At 56.2% G+C, this 25,162-nt stretch overlaps 1 protein-coding gene across 2 annotated transcripts; it reads left to right on the top strand.

Annotated features, from left to right (window-relative positions):
* Positions 1 to 7,112: 7,112 nt before the first annotated feature.
* On the top strand, positions 7,113 to 24,486 carry SLC45A1 (solute carrier family 45 member 1). 2 transcript variants are annotated; one of them, XM_081308555.1, is made up of 9 exons: positions 7,113 to 7,232; positions 11,386 to 11,806; positions 12,324 to 12,416; positions 12,767 to 12,991; positions 15,866 to 16,602; positions 19,082 to 19,235; positions 20,709 to 20,885; positions 21,934 to 22,139; positions 24,102 to 24,486. In XM_081308555.1, exons 2-9 carry the CDS (start codon positions 11,410 to 11,412, stop codon positions 24,366 to 24,368), a joined length of 2,256 nt encoding a protein of 751 aa, XP_081164681.1. In that variant the 5' UTR covers positions 7,113 to 7,232; positions 11,386 to 11,409; the 3' UTR covers positions 24,369 to 24,486. The 2 variants fall into 2 exon arrangements, with proteins under 2 accessions (XP_081164681.1, XP_081164682.1); XM_081308556.1 differs by lacking the exon at positions 12,324 to 12,416.
* Positions 24,487 to 25,162: the final 676 nt, after the last annotated feature.

Below are 25,162 nucleotides of genomic sequence, written 5' to 3'. Positions count from 1 at the left end.
TCGGCTGAGAACCCCTCTGGTCCTGGGCTTTTTGTTGTTGTTGTGGGTAGGTTTTTGGTGGCATCTTCTATTTCCTTTCTTAAAATCAATCTGTTTAAGTTATGCATGTCCTCCCAACTCGGTTTGGGCAGATCATGTGCCTCTAGAAATTTGTCGGTGTCTTTGAGATTTTCTATTTCACTGGAGTATAAATTTTCTTTTTTTTTTTAAAGAGAGAGTGAGAGAGGAGAGAGAGAGAGAGATTTTTTTAAATATTTATTTTTTAGTCATCGGCGGACACAACATCTTTGTTTGTATGTGATGCTGAGGATCGAACCCGGGCTGCATGCATGCCAGGCGAGCGCGCTACCGCTTGAGCCACATCCCCAGCCCTGGAGTATAAATTTTCAAAATAATTTCTAATGATCTTCTGAATTTCAATAGTGTCAGTTATGATATTTCCTTTTTCATCGTGAATTTTTGTAATTTGAGTTTTCTCCCTGTGATCTTACCTTGATAGGAATAACTACAAAAAACCTACAGCAGGTGCCATGCTTAAGTTTTCACTAAAATTAAGATTGACAAAATCCTGTCCACAACTCCACCTCTATTCAACTTTGTTGGGGTAGCCCTACACAGTGCAATAAAGCAAGAAAGAAAGGAAAAAGAAAGAAGGCCTAGAAACAAGGGGGTACATTATTTCACAGACATGTCTATATATAGAGAAAACATGAAAGACTCTATAAACAAATTGTGAAAATCAATATGTGAGTTTAGCAAGTTTGCTTGATATAGGGTAGATATAGAGTTGCTATGTTTCCCTTATCAGCCACAAATAATAAATAAATATTTTGACAATGGTACCATTTCCAATTGCAGCAAAAAATATTAAGTACCTAGGAATAAATAAAAGATACATACATCAAACTACAAAACATTTCTGTTAGAAATTTTTTTAAAGAGAGAGAGAAACAGAGAGAGAGAGAATTTTTAATATTTATTTATTTTTTTTAGTTCTCGGCAGACACAACATCTTTGTTGGTATGTGGTGCTGAGGATCGAACCCGGGCCGCACGCATGCCAGGTGGGTGCACTACCGCTTGAGCCACATCCCCAGCCCCTCTGTTAGAAATTTTTAAAGACTATGTAAATGGAGATGTATAGATAATGTTTATAGACTGAAAATAAGCAAAATGTTCAATTCTCCTCAAATTGATCTATTGTTTTGAAATTTTAAGTTTAAACGAGTTGTTGTTTTTTTTAACATGTGTATCATGAATGTTGAAAGACTGATTCCCAAACATACAGCCAAGGGCCAAGACAGTCAGAAACATTTTAGTAAAGTATGGAATTTGGGGCCTCACTGTACCAGACATACCAAAGAGCGAGGTACATGTGGGCAAAATAGACCCAATTTAGGGCCCTCACTTATGAGAAGGGGGCACTGTGGAATAGTGGGGAGAGGGGACTCTCCCCATGAGGGTGCTCAGCCAGGGGGGTATTCGTGTGGAAAAAGACAACTTGACACCTCATACCCCAAACAAAACAAAAGTCAGTTCTAAGGAAATCATACATCTAGCACGATAGGTGGAACAGTGAGACTTCTAGAAGGTAACCCTGAGTAAGGAAAGATTTCTCCCCCACCCCTGTCCCCTGGCCCCCGATTTCTTATTGGTGTGTTATAATTACACACACTGGTGGGATTGGTTGTTATAGAGTCAAACGGGTGCACAACATAACGGTATAATTTGGCCAATCCTCTTCCCAGTGTTTCCCCCTCCCTCACCTCCTCCCTCCCCCGGCTCTTTACTGATCTCCCTTGATTTTCATGAGACCCCATCCAGGTAAAGAAAGACTTCTTAGGGAGGACACCATGAAATACCATAAAGAAAACAATTCGTTGGATTTAATTAAAATCAGGGACTCGCCAAGGCTCCATAACTGAATACACATCAGATCTTAGGAATCCATAAGACAAACGACAGCCCCACTAGCAAAGGCTCCATCAGGCCCGTCCCAGAAGAGACACTGAGCGGGCAGCGAGCATGTGAAGGGTGCTCGCCCTCCCTGGCCACAAGGAAATGCAAACCGCCGCTGCCCGGGTACCCCTGAGTAGCTCCACCAGGTGCCCAAGAGCAAAAGACCACTCGGAACTGCAGCCAGGGAGCGGCCAACGATGGGGGACGCCACCTGGCACTTCCTACTAGAGGTGACCGCGTGTTCACTGCCCAGTGCCACTCTGGCTACACACCAACAGAAACACCTGCGAATGTCACCAAAGGCATGGGCAGAGCTCCACCGAGGCTGTGTGGGTCTTAACTCGAAGGTGGGACGCCCGGTGCCTGCCAACAGACAGGTATCTCCATCTAAGCCCGTTCACCTCGGGAACACACCGCTCTGCACACAACACGGACGCAGATACCTCAGAACCAAGAGAGGGACCAAGAAGCCAGACGGAAGAATGCATACTCGGTTTCATTACATGAAGATGAAAACGGGGGGGGGGGGGGGGGGGGGCGAAAGCAAGTCCTGGAGTGGGGACATGGTGGCACACGGCTCCTCGGGGCTGCTGGCACCAGGAGGCAGGAGTTTGAATCCGAGCATCACCGAAGCACTGCTGGGGCCTGCAGGGGCTGGGCAGCAGGGCCAGCAGATTCCCGTCTCAAGCTCCCAGACTTCCGCCAGCACCTTTGGTTATAGACAGACCGGTGTGCCCCAAGTCCTGTGTTGAAGCCCGCCCCCCAGTGTCCCAGCACTGCAGACAGGGCCTTTATGGAAGCCATTCAGGTTAAGTGAGGTGACAGGGCAGGGCTCTAATCTGATAGGGTGAGTGTCCAGTGAGGACCAGAGTCTCTCCTTTCTGCCAGGTGAGGACCCAGCAAGGAGGCAGCCATCTGACAAGCCAGGAAGAGAGCCCTCACCAGAGCCCAGCCATGCCGGCCCTGGTCCTGGACATCCAGCTCGGGAACTGTGAGAAATGGATTTGTGTTGCCTAAACCTGGCTCCCTGGTGTGGTGCTGTGGCAGCCTGAGCTGGCTAGGACAGCCACCAAAGAGGCACCTGCAAAACCCAGCTCTGGGCACCCCCAGGACAACCCTCAGCTGACAGTAAGCAGATGCCAAACCCCGTCCTCCAGGGGCAGATTAGAAGGTGCTGTGAGCCGAGAGTTTGTGCTTTCCCCAAATTGTGGCTGGAGCACAGTCCCCAAAGTGAGGGATTTGGAGATGTGACCTGGTAGGGTGATCAGGTCACAAGGGTGCAGCCCTCATGAAGAGGATTATCACCCTTACCAAAGAGACCCGAAGATCTCCCTTCCACAGCCAGAGGGTGGCTGTCTGTGGGCCAAGAAGCAAGACCTTACAAAGCCAGACACTGTGATCCAAGTGATTCAGGAGGCCGAGGCAGGAGGATCCCAAGTTCAAGGCCAGCCGGAGAAAATAAAAAACAAAAAGGTCTGAGAGTGTAGTTTAGTGGTAAATATACACCCTAGATTCAGTGCCAAGAACCACACACACACACACACAGGCGGCAGTGGGCTGGGGCTGGTCCATGCGTGGTGAGTGCTGATCTTTCTCTCAGGTGAGGAGCACGTTCCGTGAAGGCTGGCAGAGGGTTGCTCCAGGCGCCAGAAAGCCGTGCAACCTGGGAGGGGGGTCCCCATGGAGCTCCATGGTCCTGGAGGACCTAGGCTCCTGGCCGCTGCCTCTGCGGTTCCAGGAGCTGCCCCATAGTGTCCCCAGATGGGGCAATGCAGAGCGAGGCGTGGAGCACCCGTACGCCTACGGACGATCTGTTCCCTGAATCGCCAATCCAGGTGGACCCTGTTTTACCTGGCAACACTGCCTCCCCGTGAGGCCCTACCCCAGCCCACAGACAAGGAGTCCCCGCGCCAGGTGCCAACCACTCCGGGTTCCCCTGCCTGGGTTCTGGAACCTCCCCTGCCTGTGGAGGCTGAGGTCCAGTTGCTTTAGTCCACCCCAGCCCCATCTCCCAGCCCTCTGCTCCTGGAGAGCAGGCGTCCACCCACCCGGTTCTCACAGGAAGACTGGCACGTTGGCTCGTGGTCACCTCACCGGAGGGCGCAGGCCTCTGCCCTGCGGTCCTGGGTTCGGATGCCTGCTCCATCCCTGGTGGTGGCATGGCCCACCCCTCCCCACGCCTGGTGGGGAGGACACCCGGGCCTTAGTTACCATGAGCGCGTGAGGCGCAGGCACCGAGAACCTTCAGCCCAAGCCGTGGCGCGAGATCCGCTCTTGAAAGTAATGTCACTCACAAAAGCCCAGGCGCCCGTGGTTTGCAGAAAAAGCTTCACAGTCTAAAGAGACCCCAGCTTCAGACCCGAGTGCTTCCCTCTGGTGTCGGAGGCCAGTGCAGCCCAGGAAAGGCGGGCCTCTTCCACCACCTGGTGGCCGCCCGGGGAAGGAGGAGAGCAGCCCGTGGCCCTGAACGCCCGGCCCAGCAGGTCTGCACAGGCTCCTGGGTCTGACTTGGTCTCTAGGGTAAAGCTCTGTCTGTCCCAGTCTCCAGGATGGGCTGGGAGAGTGACCAGGGGTTCTTGGGGCCTGCAGGTTGGTGGGGTCCCCTGGTACACTGGGGCCTCTGCGATTTGAGAGACCCTCCCTGCTTGCCTGGGGTTCTGAGAGGAAATTGGCGGGACTCTGCCGGGCCCCTGAGACCCTGACCTCCTGGCCTGACTGTCCTTCCCACATTAAGGCTAAGGGTCCCCCATTGGGTCAGCCCCCCGCCCCATGGGTCCATTGTTCTACCTCTTCCTTCAACTCTGGTCTCCAGTCCAGACCCATCAGCAGGACAGGGGAGGCCTCCTCCATGCAGGGGAGAAACCACTCTCATCTCTCCTTGAAAGAGTTAAAAACGGAAGGTTCTGGACTTGGAAGGTTAAAAAAGGCCAAAGGAATTTCACGACTCTTTCCTTTCCCAGTGTGCCTCCATCCGGGCCCTTCTCTTACTGCTTCCCGGGTGCTTAGCCTCCTCCCTCCCTCCCCCCTCCCACGGCCTCCCTCCCCCGCGAGAGCTAGGAAGCTGGCCCCTCACCTGGGCGCGGGGGCCTCGTTTCCCAGCCTCCCTGTGGCTGCGTGTGGCCCTGTCACCCACGGGAGTGTGGATGGCGCAGCCTCCTGCCCTGCCTGCTCCTCCCTGACCACCAGGAGCCTGAGCTCCCCGCCCATCAGGGGCACCCTGGAGGGCCACCTGAGCCACAAGTAGCCTTGAGCGCTGAGGCCCGTCAGTGCTGCTGTGAGCTGCCCGCTAACTGCTCAGGGTGGAACTGGTTAGCACCAGCTCTGGGCAGTCTCAGGCACCTTGGGCCTGGGCCTGTCTCCCCTGTGGGTCATCATCGGTTGGACCCAGGGCAGCAGAGTCTTCAAGGCCGCCTCGGTGTCTCCAGCAGCCAGGGTGCCCCAGAGGCCCCTCTGACCCAGGCACCCCGTGGCTCCCACAGCCCTCAGCCCCCGGCCTTCAAGCCGCCATCTTCCTTCATGGGGTGTCAGGTTGGCACCTCCCTCTCTCCTCCCCTCCCCTCGGACCTACCACCAGGTCCTGTGGGTTCTGCTTCCTAAACACCCAGACAGCCCCCATCCCCGGCCCCCCACCATCCGGTCCTCGCCCACCCGGCCACTCTGCAGCCCCCACCTGGTGCAGCCACCTGGTCCCCAACAGCCTCCGCTCTGAGCACGATGACCTTTTTGAAGTAGGAATAGGACGTGTACCAGCAGCGTCCCCATGGGAGCCCCGGGGCGGCTTCTGGCCCTTCGACAGGACCACAGGGACCTGGTCCAGTGGCAGAGCACTTGGCCCGCCTGTGCCAGGCCCTGGGTTTTGATCCCCAGCCCCCACCTCCCCAGTGACTGGGGCCTCTGCACCCCCCCTGGCTCCCTCAGCTCTGAGCTCGCCAGCCCTCTCCCAGCAAGCTCTGTGCACCTACCCCTCGACCTGGAACCTGCTGCTGTCCCTAGTCAGTCTTTAGTGTGCCCCTCAAGTGACACTTCTTCAGGGGCCCTCGGCCAGCCCAACAGAGTCAAATCCCCCCACTGTAAAATGTCCCTCGGTAGCAATTCCTGTGGCAGTAATTTCACTGCAAGTGGCAGAACTACTTGGTGTATCCTCATCTGATCAGCCCCCCTCACTCCCACCCCAGGGCCTTTGCCCTCGCTCTGCCCTCTGCTGGCAGGACCTCCCCTCCATGTTAGTGGGCTGGCCTGTGTCACACCTGTCCTCCAGTGTCAGGTGAGGACTCGCTGACAGCTCAGTTTAAACCACGCCCTCCCTTTCCCAGCCCCCTGCACCCTAATTCCTTTCTGTGGTGAGTTATCTTTTAAAAAAAATGTTTTTAATTGATAAACACATGGACATTTCATTATTGTGACACATCATGACATTTGGATATGCGTCCACACTATGGAGTCGCTGGATCAACATGTATCACCAAACGTGGTTTTGTTCCTATTTGTGATGAGAACACTTAATTCCACTCAGTGGTTTCCAGGTGCACAGCACGTTGTCCCCACAGTCACCAGGCCCTACAGCAGCTGTCCCCACCTCAGTCCTCCTGTCTCGCCAAAATTCTGTGTCCTGGAGGGACTCGCTAACTTCGGGGACAGTATTTATTTTATCTCCTTTAACTTGTGTCTTCACCTCTGAATGTCCCCCACAGGACAGGACTTATTGTCCCCCCCCCCTTCCTGCTGAGTCAGCCGCGGTGCCTAGAACAGGGCCTGGCCCAGCCGTGGGCACTGACGGGTTGAGTGAATGCGGTGCCAGTCCGGGCCGCCGTGTCGGTGCAGTGCAGCGGGCACTGTCCGGGGACCACGGTATTTATTTGCCATATTTATTTACGGGATATCCGTGAAAACCGGAGAATGTGTGGACTCATTTTAAAATCAGAAGAAGTGGAAAACAAAAATCCACGTGCCCTCCCAGGCCGGGAAGGTGTCCTGGGACCCCGGCGCCCGCCCTCACACCCACCCCGCGGCGAAGCCGACTCCAGGGGCGCCGCGCCGCCCGGTTGGGGCGCGGGTGCGGACCCGGGCCCGAGGGCCGGCGCGGGCGCAGCCGCCGGGCGCTTTAAGGACGCTCTGCGGCCGCGGGCGGCGGGATGCAGCCGTGACGTCACGGCCCCGCCCCGCGGGGTGATGCTGCAGCAGCCGCGGGCCGGGGGCGGCCGGGCGGGGACCCGCGCTGCGCCCGGGCGGCCAGGAGCCCAGCCGCGGAGAGGGATGCCCCCCGTCTGACCCCAGGTACCGCGCCCGCCCGCGCCGCGCTCGGTCCCGGGCGCGCCCCGGCCCCGCCGCCCGACGCCGCACCTTTGTTCTGCCCGCTGTGGCCGGGCGCCGCGGGGACCGCAGGCCGGCGGAGCGGGGCCGCGTGGCGACAGGCTCGTTCCCCTCGCGGAAGCGGGGGCCGGGATTTGCCGGGGCTGGTGGCGGTCTCCAGCCGAGGCCTGTCCTGTCACCTGGGCAGGTGTCGCACTCGGCCGGGCCTGGCCACCTGTGCTGACCAGGACACCTGCCCCCTGTGACTGTCACCCACCTCCGCAGACACCCGCGGCCTCGCAGGTGCCAGGTGCCAGGAGCTGGCCCCGCGGGGACCAGGGTCAGGTGCCCAGCGGCCGGTCCAATGAGCTCTGGGCCAGGCTCAGGGACAGGCGCCCAGGCCGGCCACTGCTGGAGCTGGAGAGTGGGAAACGGGTCAGCTCAGAGGCTGCCCAGCACCGGTTGCAGGGTCCCCGTGGTCAGGGTCCCCACCGGCCTGGGCGGACCCCAGCACCTGAGAGAACCGCGGGAAGAGGGGGCGGGGGGCAAGGCCCCAGGCCCAGGGTGGGAGCCCATTTTCCCACAGAGAAGGGGAGAGAAATGGGGGGAAAGGGTTGGGGCTCACAGTGGGATGACTCCAAGGGTCTAACTTACATAGGTATTGCTTTTTGGAGGGTGGGTACTGAGGACTGGACCAAGGGGTCCTTAACCACTGAGCCTCATCCCCTCCCCTTTTTTTGTAGTCGTAGATGGACAGAATGCCTTTATTTGCTTATTTTTATGTGGTGCTAAGGATCGAACCCAGTGCCTCACACGTGCTAGGCAAGCGCTCTGCCACTGACCCCAGCCCTAGCCCTCCAGCCTTCTTTATTTTTATTTTAAGACAAGGTTTTGCTCAGTTGCTGAGGCTGGCTTTGAATTTTCGATCCTCCTGCCTCAGCCTCCTGAGTCACTGGAATTATAGGCATGGGCCACCACACCCAGTGCATGTTACTTATTTTTGTTAACCATGTGCCACTTAAACTCCTCATAACAGTTTGAGGGATTCATTATTAACCATCCTCTGTACCTGGAATCTCAGTGGGCTGATGTCTAACATTTGGGGAGTTCAGGGATATTATGCATTTTCTTCTGACTGAACAAATGGTCATTAGTGGCCTAAAGATCGTAAGGTGGATGTTTGTATTATTGTGATAAAATTCTATTTCATTATTTTAAATTGCATTTTCACTCATTTTATATAACGTTCAAAAATGAATTTTTAGCAGTGTGCAGTGGTGCATGCCAATAATTATCCCAGTGACTCAGGAAGCTGAGGCAGGAGGATCACAAGTTCAAGGCCAGCCTTAGCAACTTAGTGAGGCCCAAAGCAACTGAGAGAGACCCTGTGTCAAGATAAAAAAAAATAAAAAGAGCTGAGGACATGGCTCAGTGATTAAGCACCCCTGGTTTCAATCCCCAGTACCAAAAAATTAAAAAGGGGGTGGGGGGGTTAAAAATTCTTCTTAGGATAAACTTTTATGAACAGCTTTCATTAAATATATTTTTTTAAATAAAAATGGTAACACCCAAAAAGAATGGTAATACCCTCAAATTTAAACAGGAGCAACGCTTAGGGAAGACTTTTCAAGTTCGGGGTGACTCTGTTAGGTGCTGGCGGGTTTATCTGGTCAGGCTGCTGGCCTTGGGCTAAAGCTGGGGATGGTGCCGTCATCTCGAGCAGGTGGAGAAGTGGGCCGTCTCCATAGTCCATTGTGAGTTGGCAGGAGAGGTTTCCCCACTTATTTCAAAATGTACTTCTTCCACCTGCTGTTTAAAGGGAAATTTTTCCCAACTGGGACCTCGGTTCCCCATCCCAAAATTAAGCACGTGCAGTTAAGTTCTATTTATGGGGTGAAACACTGACACAGAAGACCCAAACCAGACAACGAGGAACACAGTCAGCTGAGCCTTCAGAACATCTTGATCTTGAGTCAGTCTTCATGAATGAAATTTTAAATGAAGTATTGCTTGCCTACACATAGTTCTTAGTTCCCTCTATTCTTGTTTTGTAGGACAGCCTGGCATTTTTCTAAGGTCACAAGATGAGTCATTTATAGAAATGAGAGTGGAGCCAGTTTCTGGCCATGTCACTCCCAGCCACCTCAGTGCAAAATCCCTCTCTTTGCAGACTTCACGGCCCCTCGTCGCCAGCTAATGGCTTCCTCACTCACCATACCCCATTGTGCCCAGCAGTTGATCTCCTCTCCTCCCCGCGAACGAGTCCCCTGTTTAGGGATCCTTCTCTGTGCTTTTTTACCTAACTCGGGACAAGAGCGGTGTCTGTGTTTTATCTCTATAACCTCAGTATCCTCAGTGTCAGTGCTCAGTCAGATGGAGAGGACGGGTGAATGGCTGGATAATCGGATGTTCGGAAGGTTGAATGGGTGGATAAGTGGATGGAGGGACAGGCAGGTGCATGTGTGAATGGTTGGGTGGGTGGATAAACAGATGAATGGAAGGGAGGATGGATGGATGGATGGACAGATAGATGAGTGGGTGGGTATTGAATGGATTGATGGATGAATGGAGGGATGTAGGGAAGAAGGATGAATGGGTAGATGGACGGTGGATGAACGGATGGAGAGATGAGTTGGTAGGTGAATGGATATAGGATGGATGGATGGGTGGATGGATGGGTGAAAGGGTTTCTGGGTCATTGGATTAGCTCAATGTTCTGAATCCTGCTCGGGTGTCTCTAGGTCCAATCACGTCCACCACTGATGTCTTCTGAAGGGAAGAGAGGTGATCCCTGAGTGTGTTGATATCAATCTGGGGTGAGGAACTTCAGAGTGACTCACAAAGAAGTTATCCACTAGCGTAGGGTGATGGGAAGTGGTATAGTCACATTAATGTCAAAAATAAGGGCCTTCTTTCTGAAACTTAAAACTAATTTTGGAAGAAAGCCTGTAATGTCTTGGTAAGTGACAAACATTGTCATCAAGAAACCTACCAAGGTCGGGAAAGCTGTCAGGGTTGGGGGTTACTTCTCAGGAAGAACTTCAAAGGAAATGAGGTCCCCAACTTTTCAGAGAGGCCACAGGGGGCCTAGGACTCATTCTGATGTCCATACCTGTCTCTCCCTCTGACCTCGGTAGCCTTCTCCCTGTGACTAGCTAAAACACACGTCAGCCACAGGAGTCCATTCCTTTAACTTGTAAAATCTAGATTCATTTCAAAACAGTGAACAGCATCTGGATGCTCAGGGGAGGGTCTCTGTGCAGTACAGATGGTACTCCCCTGGGCGGCTGGAGGACAGGAGGGGGGAGTTGGGGGGTGCCGATCCCCTCCCTACCTCGGGGACACTGTGGAAACTGTTCTCAACATAAACAAATCAAAGATGGGAGTCTACCTCTCACCCCTCCACGGTCCTTTATTGTTTGAGGTGCTAGGGATCCAACCCAGGGCTCACACACGCCAGGCAGGTGCTCTACCACGGAGCGGCACCCCAGCCCTCCTCCTTCGAGAGCATTTGAACCCCTGAATAGAAGTCTCCAGACTTGACGGACAGTTCTCCTGACTGACGAGTTGGTGCTGAAAGGACATGGCTGTGTTCGCTGGTCCAGCTGCTTGGAGTGAGAGGCCCCTGGCCTCCTACAGGGACTGAATACAAGGGTTTGGGAGCAGAGGGCACGCTTGTGACTTTCCGTCCTGTGAAAGAAGGCTGTCCCCCCTCTCAGAGTGTCCGAAGGTGGCTCCTGTCCTGGGCTGGTCTGCCCAGCTCTGGTCCCCTGGAAGTGGGCCCTGGGTCAGGCTTCCCACGGGGCCTTCAGGTAGCCACCAAGCCGCTGGCTGCCCTCACCTCTGCAGGAGGGTCCTGGCGCGACTGTCCTGGTGGAGCCGTGGGGTCTCCTGTGGGGCTCAGGCTTTGTCCCCCCCGGGCGGCTGAGCTCACCCACAGGATCCGGGGCCTGCACCATCCTCCTGGGCAGGCGGCTCTGCTGGTCGGGGTAAATGGGGTGCTCAGTGTGGACTCAGATTCTCCCGAGTGCAAAGGACCAGTGGGTGGGGAGACAGCCACCGGGGCCACGCGGGAAGTGGACTCCTATAATCGAGGCCCCATGAAGTGACCGTCGTGCCCCATGGGCTTTCCCCACAGGGACGCCCATCAGCCCTGCCTACCATGATCCCCCCCGTAAGCGGCACCCCTCCGGGAGAGGCCCTCTTCCCCAGCTTGGCGCCTCAGGACGTCTGGAGGTCTCAGATCTCTGGCTACTCGGGGTCTGTGACTCGCCACATCAGCCACCGGGCCAACAATTTCAAGCGACACCCCAAGAGGAGGAAGTGCATCCGTCCGTCTCCGCCCCCACCCCCCAACACTCCGTGTCCCATTGAACTCGTGGACTTTGAGGACCTGCACCCCCAGAGGTCCTTCCGGGAGCTGCTGTTCAACGGCTGTATCCTCTTTGGTATCGAGTTCAGCTACGCCATGGAGACCGCCTACGTGACCCCCGTGCTCCTCCAGATGGGCCTACCCGACCAGCTGTACAGCCTGGTGTGGTTCATCAGCCCCATCCTCGGTGAGCCCCAGCCAGCCCTGATGGCACATGGCCTCTGGAAACCTCTGGAGGCTTCCGGAAGCCTTGGTTCAAGTAGCTGGAGGTTCCAAAGGGAGAGCAGGAATTACGTTCCTCTCATTAGTCTGGGGCTGTAGAAGGCCAGCGTAGCTGATCACGTCCCACATTTTAAGTTCCTTCATCTAAATCAGACACTAGAACAGGAATTAGTCCACCCCAAGAACGAGGCCCTCTTGGACCAAGCTATCATCGGAGAATCCAAGCAAAAATGCGGGTGGCATTTGGGTCTGTGTGGTCCAAGAACTTCTTGGATCCCCAGTGGAAATTTTAAGGACATTCTGAGCGATTCCCGGCATTTTTCTGTCTTCCAGTTGTAGCTCCGGTTCTGTGGCCTCCTCTGGGCTCCACCCTTTGGCTCTTTGGGGACATTTGAGTGCAGGAATGTGACCGGCCATCCCCGGTGTCCCTAGGTCCCGGAGGGGGGGGGGGACAGCGATGACACTGGCCTGCTCTGTTTCAGGATTCCTGCTGCAGCCTCTGCTGGGTGCCTGGAGTGACCGATGTACCTCAAGGTTGGGAAGGAGACGTCCTTTCATTCTTGTCCTGGCTCTAGGTCTGTGGTCTCGGCATGAAATAAAATGACACCAGAACCAAACCAGAGCCCAGCAGCTTCCCTCTAGGAGAATCTGTAAAAAGTCTCTGCCAACACAGTCCCTAGTGGCTCCTGGCCCTCAGTGGTGTGGCCGCCGAGAGCCCCGACCCTGATTCAGTCAACCCTGAGGATAAGTCACTGTCACCTCATTCCAGGGGCAAAGTCACCTGAGTCTGCAGCTGGCCCGTCCCACCAGCTCTGCTTGAAGTTTGATTTTTGAAATTCCTCCTAGGATTCTGGACTTAGATAGTGAACTACAGGGGACAGAGCTGGTGGGTGTCTTCTCTGGGTGACTTTGTGTCTCTTTCCAGGGGCGTTGCTGGGCCTCTCGCTCTTGCTAAATGGCAGGGACATCGGTACTGCCTTGGCCGACACGGCCACCAATCACAAGTGGGGGATCCTCCTGACCGTGTGCGGGGTGGTGCTGATGGACTTCAGTGCAGACTCGGCGGACAACCCCAGCCACGCCTACATGATGGACGTGTGCAGCCCCGTGGACCAGGACAGAGGCCTCAACATCCATGCCCTCCTGGCGGGTGAGTGCCCCCTGACTGCGCGGAGCCTGCGGAAACCTGAGTCAGACTGTCCACTCGGGGGCCCTTCTTCACTCCCCAATTTCAAAATAAGTTGGGGAAATTCAAATATAGGCTAAGCATTTAAGTGACTGAAAATATGTATCTGGCGGTGGGGGTAGGGAGCAGTGGCACATGTCCGTAATCCCAGCAGCTCGGGAGGCTGAGGCAGGAGAATCTCAAGTTGAAGGCCACCGTCAGCATCTTAGCAAGGCCCTAAGCAACTTAGCAGGTCCCTGTCTCAAGAAATAAAAAGGGGTGGGGATGTGGCTCGGTGGTTAAGTACTTCTGGGTTCAATCCCTGGTACTAAAAAAAGAAACGAAAATGATATATCTCAAACAACATGTAACCACAGTAGCATACCATGGCGACACACGTGTGTGTGTGTAGATCCATATCTCCAGTCCTCCTAAGGGGTCCCAGGAACCCCTGCCATACCCAAATCCACTGCTGCTTAGGTCCTTTGTATAACCGGCACAGTAAGGGCTGGGATGTAGCTCAGCCCTGGCCTGTGCAAGCCCCTAGGTTCATCCCCAGTAGAGCAAAAAAATAAAATAAAAAGGCACAACGTTTACATATAACTTCTGCACATCTCCCTGTCAACTTTAATCTTCTCTCAGTTGCTGATGGTGTTTTACACAATGTAGGTGGTAGGTAAATAGCTGTTATACTGCATCATTTAGAGAATGATGAAAAGAGGTTTATTCATGTTCAGGACAGACACAATAATTCTCTGAATATTTTGAATCTGAGGATGTGGAACCAGTGGATATGGAGGGCGGAATGTATCTGTGCCTTTAAATGTAGACACATAAGCACACATGGCAGTCCATTTTCGTGATTTGCAGCAACTGTGTTCTTACAAAGTCAACGCAAACGCTGAATTAGCAAATACTGGATCCTTGCTCCCGGGAGGAGTACAGGGCTGGACTCCTGTGAGCTTCCCCTCACAATATTTTCATCAAATCGGTCAACACGTCACCTAGTTTTTCATGTTTCTGTTTCAAGACGCTTTATTCCAGCGCTGACTCACTCACATTGAACTTGGGGCCAACAGCCCTGCGACGCACGCACGAACACTCATGATCACCTGGGAACACCAGGCCGCTCTTCAGCAGTCCTCTTGGGGCCTGTTTTAAACAGAGCAACAGCAGGGAAAATATAAATCACAAAAATGCAAACCCTGTGGCACCGAATGCAAGAGACGCTGTCCACGGGTGTGGGCCCACCCAGAGGTGAGGACACCCGCTGCACCGCAGCTGGGACCTCACGGTTCTGTGCACATCCTCGATGACTGCAGAACCCCGACGAGCGGTGCTTCAGAGTCTGTGAGTCCACGAGAACACACCCCACAGCCAGGGAGGCCCGAGAGTGTGCACGGGCACCGGCCTCCGAGCGCTCAGTGCTAGAGCAGGAAACCCTTCCTCTGGGCGTCAGGAGGGAGGTGCTGACCCCTGCGGCAGTTGCCCTGGACAGCAGTACATGTCAGGAGTCAGCATCGTTGCTGGTTGCCTGTGTCTGCACCCCTGAAGACTTCCTGGGCCCTAACACAGTGACCAAGCAGGCCGCTCGGTCATCCAAGCAGCATGTGGGCATCAGCGGGGCTGGTGGTGCACACCTGTGATCCCAGTGGCTCAGGAGGCTGAGGCAGGAGGATCACAGGTTCAAAACCAGCCTCAGTAACTTAGCAAGGCCCTAAGCAACTTGGTGAGACCCTGTCTCAAAATAGGAAATAGAAAGGGCTGGGGATGTGGCTCAGTGATAGAACCCAGGTACCAAAAATAAATAAGGGAGAATAACGAAATACCAAAAAAGGGCAAAAAGCAAGACAGAGGCAGAGGAGGGATGGAGAACACCACCTGGAATGTAAAAGTCAGAGGGAGGCAAATGGAAGAGCTCAGCTCTGTGGCGTGTGGCTCCTAGCACGTGTGCAGGGCTGAGCACGGGAGCTCACACTTAAAGGTAATGAGGCCAGACCCCAAGAAGCCATGTTCCAGATCGCGAGCTGGAAGAAACCAAGGGAACTCTCCTCCCAGCCAGTAGATGGTTCAAAATTCAGCTGAACTCAAAACAAAATAATTAACACTTCCCCGAGATTTGGCGGTGGAGGGGCGGGGTGCTGGGGCGGGGCAGCGTCCCTTGCTCTTGCTCTTGGGCTCAGATGCACAGAGCCTGGCTGCAGGAATCCGCACTTCTGGAGGTCTCTGCTGCTGCCGCCGCTGCCACTGTACCCCTCCACCCCACCCCCGCCGTGGCCTGGCTCACATCTTCATGCTGGGCTCTGGGAGCCTCCTGGCCATCTGGCCATGCCCTGGGCCCTGGACTGAGACCTCCACACCCCTCTGTTTTCCTGTGCTGGAAGATCCTGAGAGCCAGGTGGAGGAGAGGTGGGGCCGTGACAGGTGACTTTCCTCATGGTGACCATGTGCCAGGACACGGTCAGGGAGCACCTGAGCAAGCTCGTCTGTGTCAGCCTCCTATGACTCTGAGGCCAGAGGGGGCTTGAGGGAAGGCGTGACCTGGCGACATCCACTATGTGGCCCTAACAGCTCGTGATGAGTGGGGCAGCAGGAGGGCAGGGGCCATGTGCTGCCCGCTCCGGAGCCAGGCCCCAGGATACCACCAGGCAGGTGACCCCAGCAGGCAGAGGAGGGAGTGTCCCTGAAGAGCCACCTGGCAATGCCACTGCCACCTTTGTTGGGGTTTTGTGGGACAGACACTACGTCTGGGTGTTTGGGACAGACGGTGCTATTTCAGTGTCCCAAGAAATGGGACCCCGTCCTCAGGGTCTCCCTTGCCGCTGGCAGGAAGCAACCAAAGCCCCCTTTCTCTCCCAGGTCTCGGAGGAGGGTTCGGATACGTGGTCGGGGGAATCCACTGGGACAGAACTGGCTTCGGGAGAGCCCTTGGGGGCCAGCTGCGCGTCATCTACATCTTCACTGCGGTCACCCTGAGCATCACCACCGTGCTGACCCTGATCAGCATCCCAGAGAGGCCCCTGCGGCCCCTGGGAGAGAAGCGGACCGCCATGAAGAGCCCCAGCCTCCCTCTGCCCCCCTCGCCCCCGCTGCTGTTGGAGGAGGGGGCTGGCGACGCCCTGCCCGCCCAGGCCACCAGCTTGTACGCCAGCTTCTCCAGCCCCATCTCCCCGCCCAGCCCCCTCACGCCCAAGTACGGCAGCTTCATCAGCAGGGACAGCTCCCTGACGGGCATTAACGAGTTCGCCTCTTCCTTTGGCACCTCCAACATCGACAGCGTCCTCATCGACTGCTTCACGGGCGGCCACGACAGCTACCTGGCCCTCCCTGGCAGCGTCCCCAGGCAGGCCATCAGTGTCAGCTTCCCCCGGGCCCCCGACGGCTTCTACCACCAGGACCGGGGGCTGCTGGAGAGGAGGGAGGGTGCCCTGACTTCCGGCTCAGACAGGGACGTGCTGAGGGTGGGCTCCCTGGACACCCCCAAGCCCAGGGCCTCCGGGATTCTGAAGAGACCCCAGACGTTGGCTCTGCCGGATGCAGCCGGAGGAGGTGGCCCCGAAACCAGCAGGAGAAGGAACGTGACCTTCAGCCAACAGGTGAAAGCTAGCAGTGGGAAGCCAGGGGTCAGGTGGCAGTGGGGGTCCCCCTCAGCAGTTAGATGACAGGAAGGGGAGCTGATTTGGAAAGAGCTTCCCGTCCGGCCAGGCGGGTTTCCCAGGTCCTCCTGTCTGCGTGGAGGAGCCTCCAAGTTTCCTATCTTCACTTCGCATGTTGCTGCATGAACCCCAGCCTGACGGGGGTCCAGGTGAGACCGCAGGGTCCCCACTGCCAGGTGGCTTAGCAGGCTGCGAATTCCACACACTGCTGGGTTTGTGCAGAGGCCACGCAGGGAGGACGCCCCTCTGGTGCGTGAGCACAGGGTGTCTTCTGCTGGTTCCTGGCAGTTTCCCTCAAGCCCAGCCCCCCGCCCATCTGTGCCCCGTGAATGTGGTACCAACAGGCTGAGTCTCCAGATAAGATGACCTGGAGTATCAAACAGGGCTCGGAGACTCACCGACTGCAGCGCTAGTCTCTCCCAGGGTCTCGTGTTAGCTAACCACCAGGGGTTGCAGAAGCTCTGGACTCCCCAGGGCCATGACATCGTCTGTAAAGGCACAGAATGTTCCAGAAGGTGGTTTAGGTTGCCTTTAGTGTATGTTGGATTGGCCTCAAGCCCACCAAGTGAGACATGAGGTTTTACCAACTTTCAGAATCCATGATCCTAAGCCTGGTGGTGCATACCTGTAATCTCAGCGGCTGGGGGTGCTGAGATAGGAGGATCTCAAGCTCAGAGCCAGCCTCAGCAACTTAGCAAGACCCTGTTTCGAGATTTTAAAAGGCTGGGGATGTGGTTCGGTGGTTAAGCACCCCTGGGTTCAGTCCCTGGTACAAAAAAGAATCTATGGCCATGACCCTGAGGAGGCTACTCCAAGCCAAGGGAGGGAATTCTCTTATTTAAGTGGACACAGGGCTGCCCACTGGCCTTGGGCGTTACGGGAGGAGAGGTCAGGAACTTGGGGTTTGTGGACTTGAGTCCTGTGAAACCATCTAACCTGCACTGGGCCAGGTGGGCTGGACGCGGCCCTGTGAGAAGCTTGCTCAGGCCACAGGGCCTGAAGGGAATCCAGGCCGACTCCACCCCATCTGGGTCCACATGGGACCAGGACCATTGGTTTCTTAGGCAGCTTCCCCCAGGAGCCCAGGTCCCTTCCCTGATCCCAGGAAGGCTTCCCTGGCTTAGTCAGTAGTTAACTGGACACACCCGAGGGGGCCGCCCACTCTCTCCTCCCAGTGAAATGCTTGGGCCTGACTGGGCCTCTCCGGGCTTCCTCTGCTGCATTATGGCTCTTGGGCCTTAAAGCCGTTGCTGGCTGGCTCGGTCATTGTCCCGTCTGGGGGAAGAGCCCTGCAGAGGCAGGGGCAGTCCTGGCCAAGTCCTCCCTGTGGGCAGTGTGGGCAGCATTGGGAGCACCATTTGAGCCCTTGCATGGAAATGGTTTGAAGGTCCAAAGGTCTCCAGAGTCAGGAAGGCCTGCTGTTAGCCAAAGCAAGGGGTTTCCTGATTGCTCCCATCAGGGGTGCTGTCACCCTCATCTCTGGTGACTTCAGAGTGACGAAGCCAGTCTTATGTCAATGCCGGGGCCTCCAACCTGTCTCTCCAGGTTGAGCGTGGCTTCTAAGCACAGTTCCTTGGGTGCGCTGGAAACTCCTGTTGAAATCCCTTCCCTCCTGAATCCCTTCTCATCCTGAATCCATTGCCGTTGATGCCCCAGCTCTTTGAGGAGAATAAAAACCAGGAGCTAAAATAAACACATCCAGGCTTAAGGGGGGACATGGTATACGTAGCCGTCTTCCTCGGGCAGGTGTGGGGGACAGGCTCTGGGAACCAGTGGTGTGGACGCCCCATGTCCTTTCCCCACTACAACCGCTGGGCGCAAACACCTGGACTCCCCTGTGGAGCCAGAGCAAAACGGCTCAAGTTCAGAATGATCAGTTCTCCTGGCCGGAGTCTGTGCCCCCAAACCAGGCAGGGAGGGGCAGGCGGAGTCAGTAAGCAGATGCCCCCCGGGAGGATCGTTCTTGGGTCCCAGAAAGAAACTGTCCCCCATTCCTTCTGTTTCCATCGTGTGGACAGGGGGCACCTTAGCCGCACAGCGAGTCCCCGTTGAAGGCTGGGGCTGGGGGCAATGTGATGTGCCCGCCCTGTGCTCAGGTCGGGGACTCCCTCCTGTGCGGACAGGGTTCGGAACAGGTGTCCCCATCACCTTGAAATAATGGACCTCCTGGAAAAGAAAGGCCTCGAGCTGTCCTGGGTTGATCAGATCCATGTTTTCTTAAGTGGACTCCGTGTTTTCCCAGGGCTTAACCCCCCCCACCATGAGGCACAGAGCTCGCATGCTGCGGCACTCTGGGATCAGCTTCGGGCTCTGTGGCACACTGCGGGCCTTGAGTTCCTTCCTCTGGTGGCTGGTGCTGGGCTCGTGCCCTGTGCCCAGGGCTGGCCCACTGACCCGGGCTTCTGCGGCTCCGTTATAGGTAGCAAACATCCTGCTCAACGGCGTGAAGTACGAGAGCCAGCTGACGGGCTCCAGCGAGCACTCAGAGCGGCCTCTGTCTCTGGGCAGCCTCTGCTTCACCATCTGCCACATGCCCAAGGCGCTGCGCAACCTCTGCGTCAACCACTTCCTGGGTGAGTTCTTCTCTGCCCCTTCCCAGGAGGCTCTTCCCTCATTAGCCCACAGGCGACAGCAAGGGCAGAGCAGGGGGCTTTTCTCCAGGGTGCTGCCCTGCGAGGTCCCCATCAAGGTCCCCATCAAACCTGGTGTTTGGGTCACACTACTTCCCCAGGGCAGGGCTGGACACCTGGGTCTCCACAGAGCCAAATCCTCATTCCCAAAAGCTCTGGGACAACTCAGAGTGAAACGACGGGCCCCACCTTCCCACAGTGTCCTCCTCTGCCCTCCGCCTGCTGCATCAGCCTGGTCCACCCACAGATGCTCTTAAACCCACAGGGCTTGACCTTGGAGCAACCGTGGACTCGCCTTTTATTCTGTTTGGTGTCTCTTTGCTGTTGAGTTGTTGGGCATCTGAGGATGATTAGGAGCTTGAGGATGGGACATGGATCAGCAGGACCTTCTAGAAGGCCATCTGGTCATGGGCAGGAATCATAAGAGTGTCTATGACTTTGTCGCAGTGACCTCACTGGGTGTCCTATGCAGCCAAAGATGGCATCAAGTGTATGTGCATGAGCCCTTTTGCCCAGTGTGGCTTGCAATAGCTGAAAACTGGCCAGGGGACAGAGTGTCCAGCAGTTGGGGGTGTGAGTATGTCACAGTGTGGCCATGCTGTGAAGCATCTTATGGCATTAAAATGAGTCTGTCTCACAGTATTTGAAGATTTAGGAAGTTGTGGAAATTTCTTAGGGTTCGAGAGACCCAGTAAACACCACCTTCCCCCACAAAGAAGGGATGACACCGAATCAGAAGGACAGAGCTCTTAAGTTCTATTGGTGATGAAGCACGGGGTCCATGTCACCATTTGTACTTCCTAACGTATTTCTCCCGGTAGCCAGAGCACCCATGGCATTGACTTGCGTTATAAAAATACACATTCATCTGACCTTCGAGGCCACAGGGACTCCTACAGAGCTTTAACAGAGGTGGTCCCTGGGGGTGAAGCTATGGTTTTTTTTTAATATTTATTATTTTTTAGTTCTCAGCGGACACAACATCTCCGCTGGCATGTGGTGCTGAGGATCAAACCCGGGCCACACGCATGCCAGGCGAGCGCGCTACCCCTCTTGAGCCACATCCCCAGCCCTTCTGTAATTCTTGAGTCTATAAAAATTGCTTGTTTTGCCAGTCACGGTGGTGCACACCTGTAATCCCAGCAGCTCTGGAGGCTGGGGCAGAAGGATCACAAGTTCAAGGCCAGCCTCAGCAATTTAGCAAGTTCTTAAGCAACTTAATGAGACCCGATGTCAAAATAATAATTTAAAAAATGTGGAGGGGCTGAGGATGTGGCTCAGTGGTTCAATCCCTGGGACCAAACAAGACACAACAAAAATCACTTGTGTCTTTTGTCATCAGTAAGAATGGCCTGGTTAAAGGGCCAGGCCGCAGCTTCTGCAATCCAGGGCCACGGCCCTCTCTCCTCCTCCCAGGCTGGCTCTCCTTTGAGGGGATGTTGCTCTTCTACACGGATTTCATGGGCGAGGTGGTGTTCCAAGGGGACCCCAAGGCCCCGCACACGTCAGAAGAGTATCAGAAGTACAACAGCGGAGTGACCATGGGCTGCTGGGGCATGTGCATCTACGCCTTCAGCGCGGCCCTCTACTCAGGTAGGCGGCCGCCACTTCCCCAGGGCAGACATGAAATCCAAACTCGGGGCGCGGGGCGGGTGGCACACGCTGTCTCTTTTCAGTCCCTCCGTAACTGCTGGACCCGCAGGCCATACTGTCCTGGGCACTGGGGGGTAGAGGCCAACCTGCGGGCAGCCCGAGGGGACAGGTGCCTGGCTAGCCCTGACTAAACCCAGGGCCAAGGGCCAAGTGGGGACCTGGGATATGCCTGGCCGCCCCAGGGCTGTGCTGCACAGACCCATGTCCTTCCGAGGGGCAGCAGATGGAGGGGCGGTGGGGCTGCATCAAGGAGCCTGTGGGCTGGGCAGGGGACACTGGTGGGTGAGCCCTGGGACTGGGTGGCATGTTGATTGAGTCGAGGACAGTGCCCACCCTGTGGGGCCTGGCTGCAGTGGCCACCGGAAGTGTTCTCTTAGGGTCGGCTCCTGTCTGCAAAAGCCACACACAGGTCATCCCAGCTCTTTAGCCAACATCTGTGCCCTCTTGGCTCAGAAACTGCCTTCAACGTTCTGTAGCTAAATGGCCAGGGTTCCATTCCTGGCCCAGAAAATGGATAAATCTCACTTGCAAGTCTCTGGGCTGCAACCAGGGTGTTGGTGCCCCATAGCCAGGTGGCCTCAGCTGTTTAAATAAAACAGACCCTCGTTGTCCTGCCGTCTCTGGGTACCTTGTGGCAGTCATAAAGATGGTGGCCAGCCAGGGGATGGGCTGTTGCTGTCCCCGTTGTAGGAAAGAGACAGCAAGGAAGAACATCCACGCACGCACAGGCTCAGCTTCAGCCCGAGTCCCTGAGTCTCTGCTGTGATTCCGCCCAGAGACCCCTTCCCCTGCAGAAGCCCCAGGGGTCTGCTGCCAACCATGTGACAGTCCTGCCCTGGGAAGCCCCCAATGAGTGCTTTCTGGTTGGGGCCAGGTGACCAGCCACCCGGGGTCCCTTCTCCACCACCTCAGCTCAGCCCTGGCGGTGGTGCAGGACGTGGTCTGTGGGGCCAGCACACGGTGGCCGCTCACCCTCTCCCACCCGCAGCCATCCTGGAGAAGCTGGAGGAGTGTCTGAGCGTCCGCACCCTCTACTTTATCGCCTATCTCGCCTTCGGCTTGGGCACCGGGCTGGCCACACTCTCCAGGAACCTCTACGTGGTCTTGTCCCTTTGCATAACCTACGGGGTCCTGTTCTCCACCCTGTGCACACTGCCCTACTCGCTCCTCTGCGACTACTATCAGAGCAAGAAGGTAAGTGCTTCTTTGCTTCTTGGCTATGCTGCCTGGGAAATGTCCCCGGGATGGGTACACGATCTGCAGGGCCATTGCTTGAAAATGGGGACCATCAAGACACTGGCGGTGGGAGGGAGTCCTTCCCCGTGTGCTCGGCCTCCATGACCCGCCCAGGTTGCACCGCCCCGTGAGCCGTCCCTTGCTTCCTTAGCAGGGGCCTCCACATGACCCACACTCTGTGCAAGGACCCTGGGAAGGACCCTGGGTCTGGGAGACCCCGCCCCCTGTCCCCTTCATCAGGCTTCCAGGTCCCCCGTTCACACAGCAGTTCACAGTCAGGCTCACGGTGGGAGAGCCCAGCGCCCAGAGCTAGCCCCCCAGGACCAGTGGCAGGTGATGGCAGGATTTCTAAAAATCTGCAGAACAAGGTGTCGACATCTACAATACAGACCAGCTGGGGATCACGGCCAGGCCGCCCCGCAATGGTGTTTGAAGCCAGGGGGACGAGGGCAGCCTGAGCCGTCTCATGGGGGTGGCTGCTGGCTTATTTGGGCAGGGCTGAGGTGTCACACCCAGTGGTTTTTAAAATCCTCACAGAACTGTGTGCCCACGACCACAGCCAACCTAGACCATGTGTCACCCTCAAAGAAACCCTGTAGCCATCAGTCCGCTGGCCTCCAAGACCACCACTGGTCGGCGTTCCAAGTCGATGGTCTGGGCTCCCCGGGTGTAGCAGGAGTTGCTGTGTCACCCTCTTTTATGGCCACAGGACGCTCCCACCGTGGTGTTTTTTGTTTTTGCAGTAACTTTGAAAATTTTAAATACTGCATTAAAAATACTACCTGCTCACTGAGTTCCTGACGCCCCTTTAATTTGGGGCCCCAGTCTCTGGCCCACCCTGGTTTGTTTTAAAGGTTTTGAGGTTTCTGACAAGTTCGGCCAGGGCCGCCCCAAGCACAGTGCTTTTTACGAAGAGTGAAATCCCCCAGTATCGGGCTCCCAGGAACCACAGAGGGGAGGCTGGTGTCTTCGGGTGGTGGCTGCGACAGCTCCCCGTCAGCTTAGTCATGCCACACGAGCTGAGCATGACAGCCCTGTCCCCTTGTCAGGCCCCTGGAACTCTGAGCCCCCTTCACTGGAGTAAACCATGTACCAATTTTGGGCAAAGGACTGCCCTTCCTCTCAGGCAGGGGCACCAGGGTCAGGGGTTGCCCTGATGGGATTCAGTCACAGTTGCGTGGATGCGGAGCCTGCGTGGCCACAGCCTCCAGGGGGCTCCTGTCTGGGCTGGAGTCCAACCCAGCACCCAGAGGACCTTCTTTGCAAAGACAGGTGTAGCCCAGGGAGCTCCAGCCTTCCCCAGGACACAGTGGTGCTGATCACAGAGCACCTTGATGTGCCTTGTCCGTCGTCCCAGAGTTGCCCATCGGTGCTTGGATGCTGTCTATAATGTCACACACCCCTGTCCAATGGGGAGGCATCCATCTGGCACACAGGTGGCTGTTGGTGGCCTGTGCTGCCCGCAAGTGTGCGGCCCCACTGCCCCTCCTGCTCTGCTCCTCAAAGTCCACCTCTCACCTCCCCAGGTACAGTGCTAAGGTGGGGAGGGAGGGGGAAGGGCCCCTCCAAGCTGCGGCCTTGGGGACCTCCAGACCAAGGCCAAAGGCCACAAGGGACATCTTAGGGCGTGTTCAGGCAGGCTTCGTGGCTGAGGAAGATGAAGGGGGCGCAGGCAGAGTGGCCGTGGGGCTGGGCAGTGGTCCTTCCTGGGGAGAGCAGGGGGCACGCTTGGCCTGTGGGAACTCAGCCCTCCACCCATTAGTACTTGTCCTGTTCCCGGTCGCCATCCGTCCACATACGCTCAGCCTTGAGCACTTCAGCCTGAAAAACGTGAGGTCGCAGCGGAGCAGGCGCGGGCCTCCTCACCGCCCTGCGTGGCTGGCTGGGGCGGGTCTGGCTGATGCGTCCCTCTCCGGTCAGTTTGCAGGGTCCGGAGCAGACGGCACGAGGCGGGGCATGGGCGTGGACATCTCTTTGCTAAGCTGCCAGTACTTCCTGGCCCAGATCCTGGTCTCCCTGGTCCTGGGGCCCCTGACCTCGGCTGTGGGCAGTGCCAACGGCGTGATGTACTTCTCCAGCCTGGTGTCCTTCCTGGGCTGCTTGTACTCCTCCCTGTTTGTCATTTACGAGATTCCTCCCAGTGACTCGGTGGATGAGGAGCACCGGCCCCTCCTGCTGAACGCCTGACACCCAGGGCTCAGCTTTGGGCTTCCTGCCTGGGCCTGGACGTCTGCAGTGGGCTGGCCACTAGACACCAAGGGCCTGGGAGCACGGGACAGGCTTCCTGTGGGGGTGTAAATATGTGGTCCAACAATAAAAGACAGCAGCAAAGCTGCAGTTTCTAGTGGCTCTCTGAGGGTGAGAGGTCACGGGGACCTGGGCCACTCTCCTGGGGACTGGGGGGGGAGGGCGGTTATTGAAAGTTGCAGTGAAACTCAGTGGTTCTCAATCGGGGGTTCCCCCCTCCTCGTCCCAGGAAGACCCTGGAGACAGCTACAGCTCAGCTGGGTGCCACATGCTGGTCAGGGGAGCTGTGATGTCTACAGGGCACAGGAAGCCCCAGTGACAAGTCCTGCAGCAATGCTGAGGAAGATAGCGTACATTCTGCGATCCGGTCGCGCTTCTTTGGGGTCAGAGGCCTCAGTCCCTTCATTCACCCTTCCATTCGTCTTCTATCCTCTTTCTTTTTCTTTCTTTCTTTCTCTCTCTCTTTCTCTTTTTTTTTTTTTTTTTTTTTGTATCAGGGATTGAACTCAGGGATGCTAACCATTGAGCCACGCCACAGCCCTTTTATATTTTATTTAGAGGCAGGGTCTCACTAAGTTGCTGAGGCTGCCTTCGAACTCGTGTTCCTTCTGCCTTGGCCTCCTGAGCTGCTGGGATTCCAGGCGGCCACCGTGCCCTGCTGGTTATCTGGACCTTAAGTGTTCCCCAAAGGCCCCTGTGTCAAGAGCTTGGACCCCAATCCTGGGTGCAGCTGG

The sequence above is a fragment of the Spermophilus citellus genome (assembly GCF_964194105.1).
Source record: "Spermophilus citellus genome assembly, chromosome: 9".
In the NCBI taxonomy this organism is placed as follows: Eukaryota; Metazoa; Chordata; class Mammalia; order Rodentia; family Sciuridae; genus Spermophilus; species Spermophilus citellus.
Note: the sequence above shows the minus strand (reverse complement) of the source record. Positions and strands in the feature narration are given on the sequence as shown.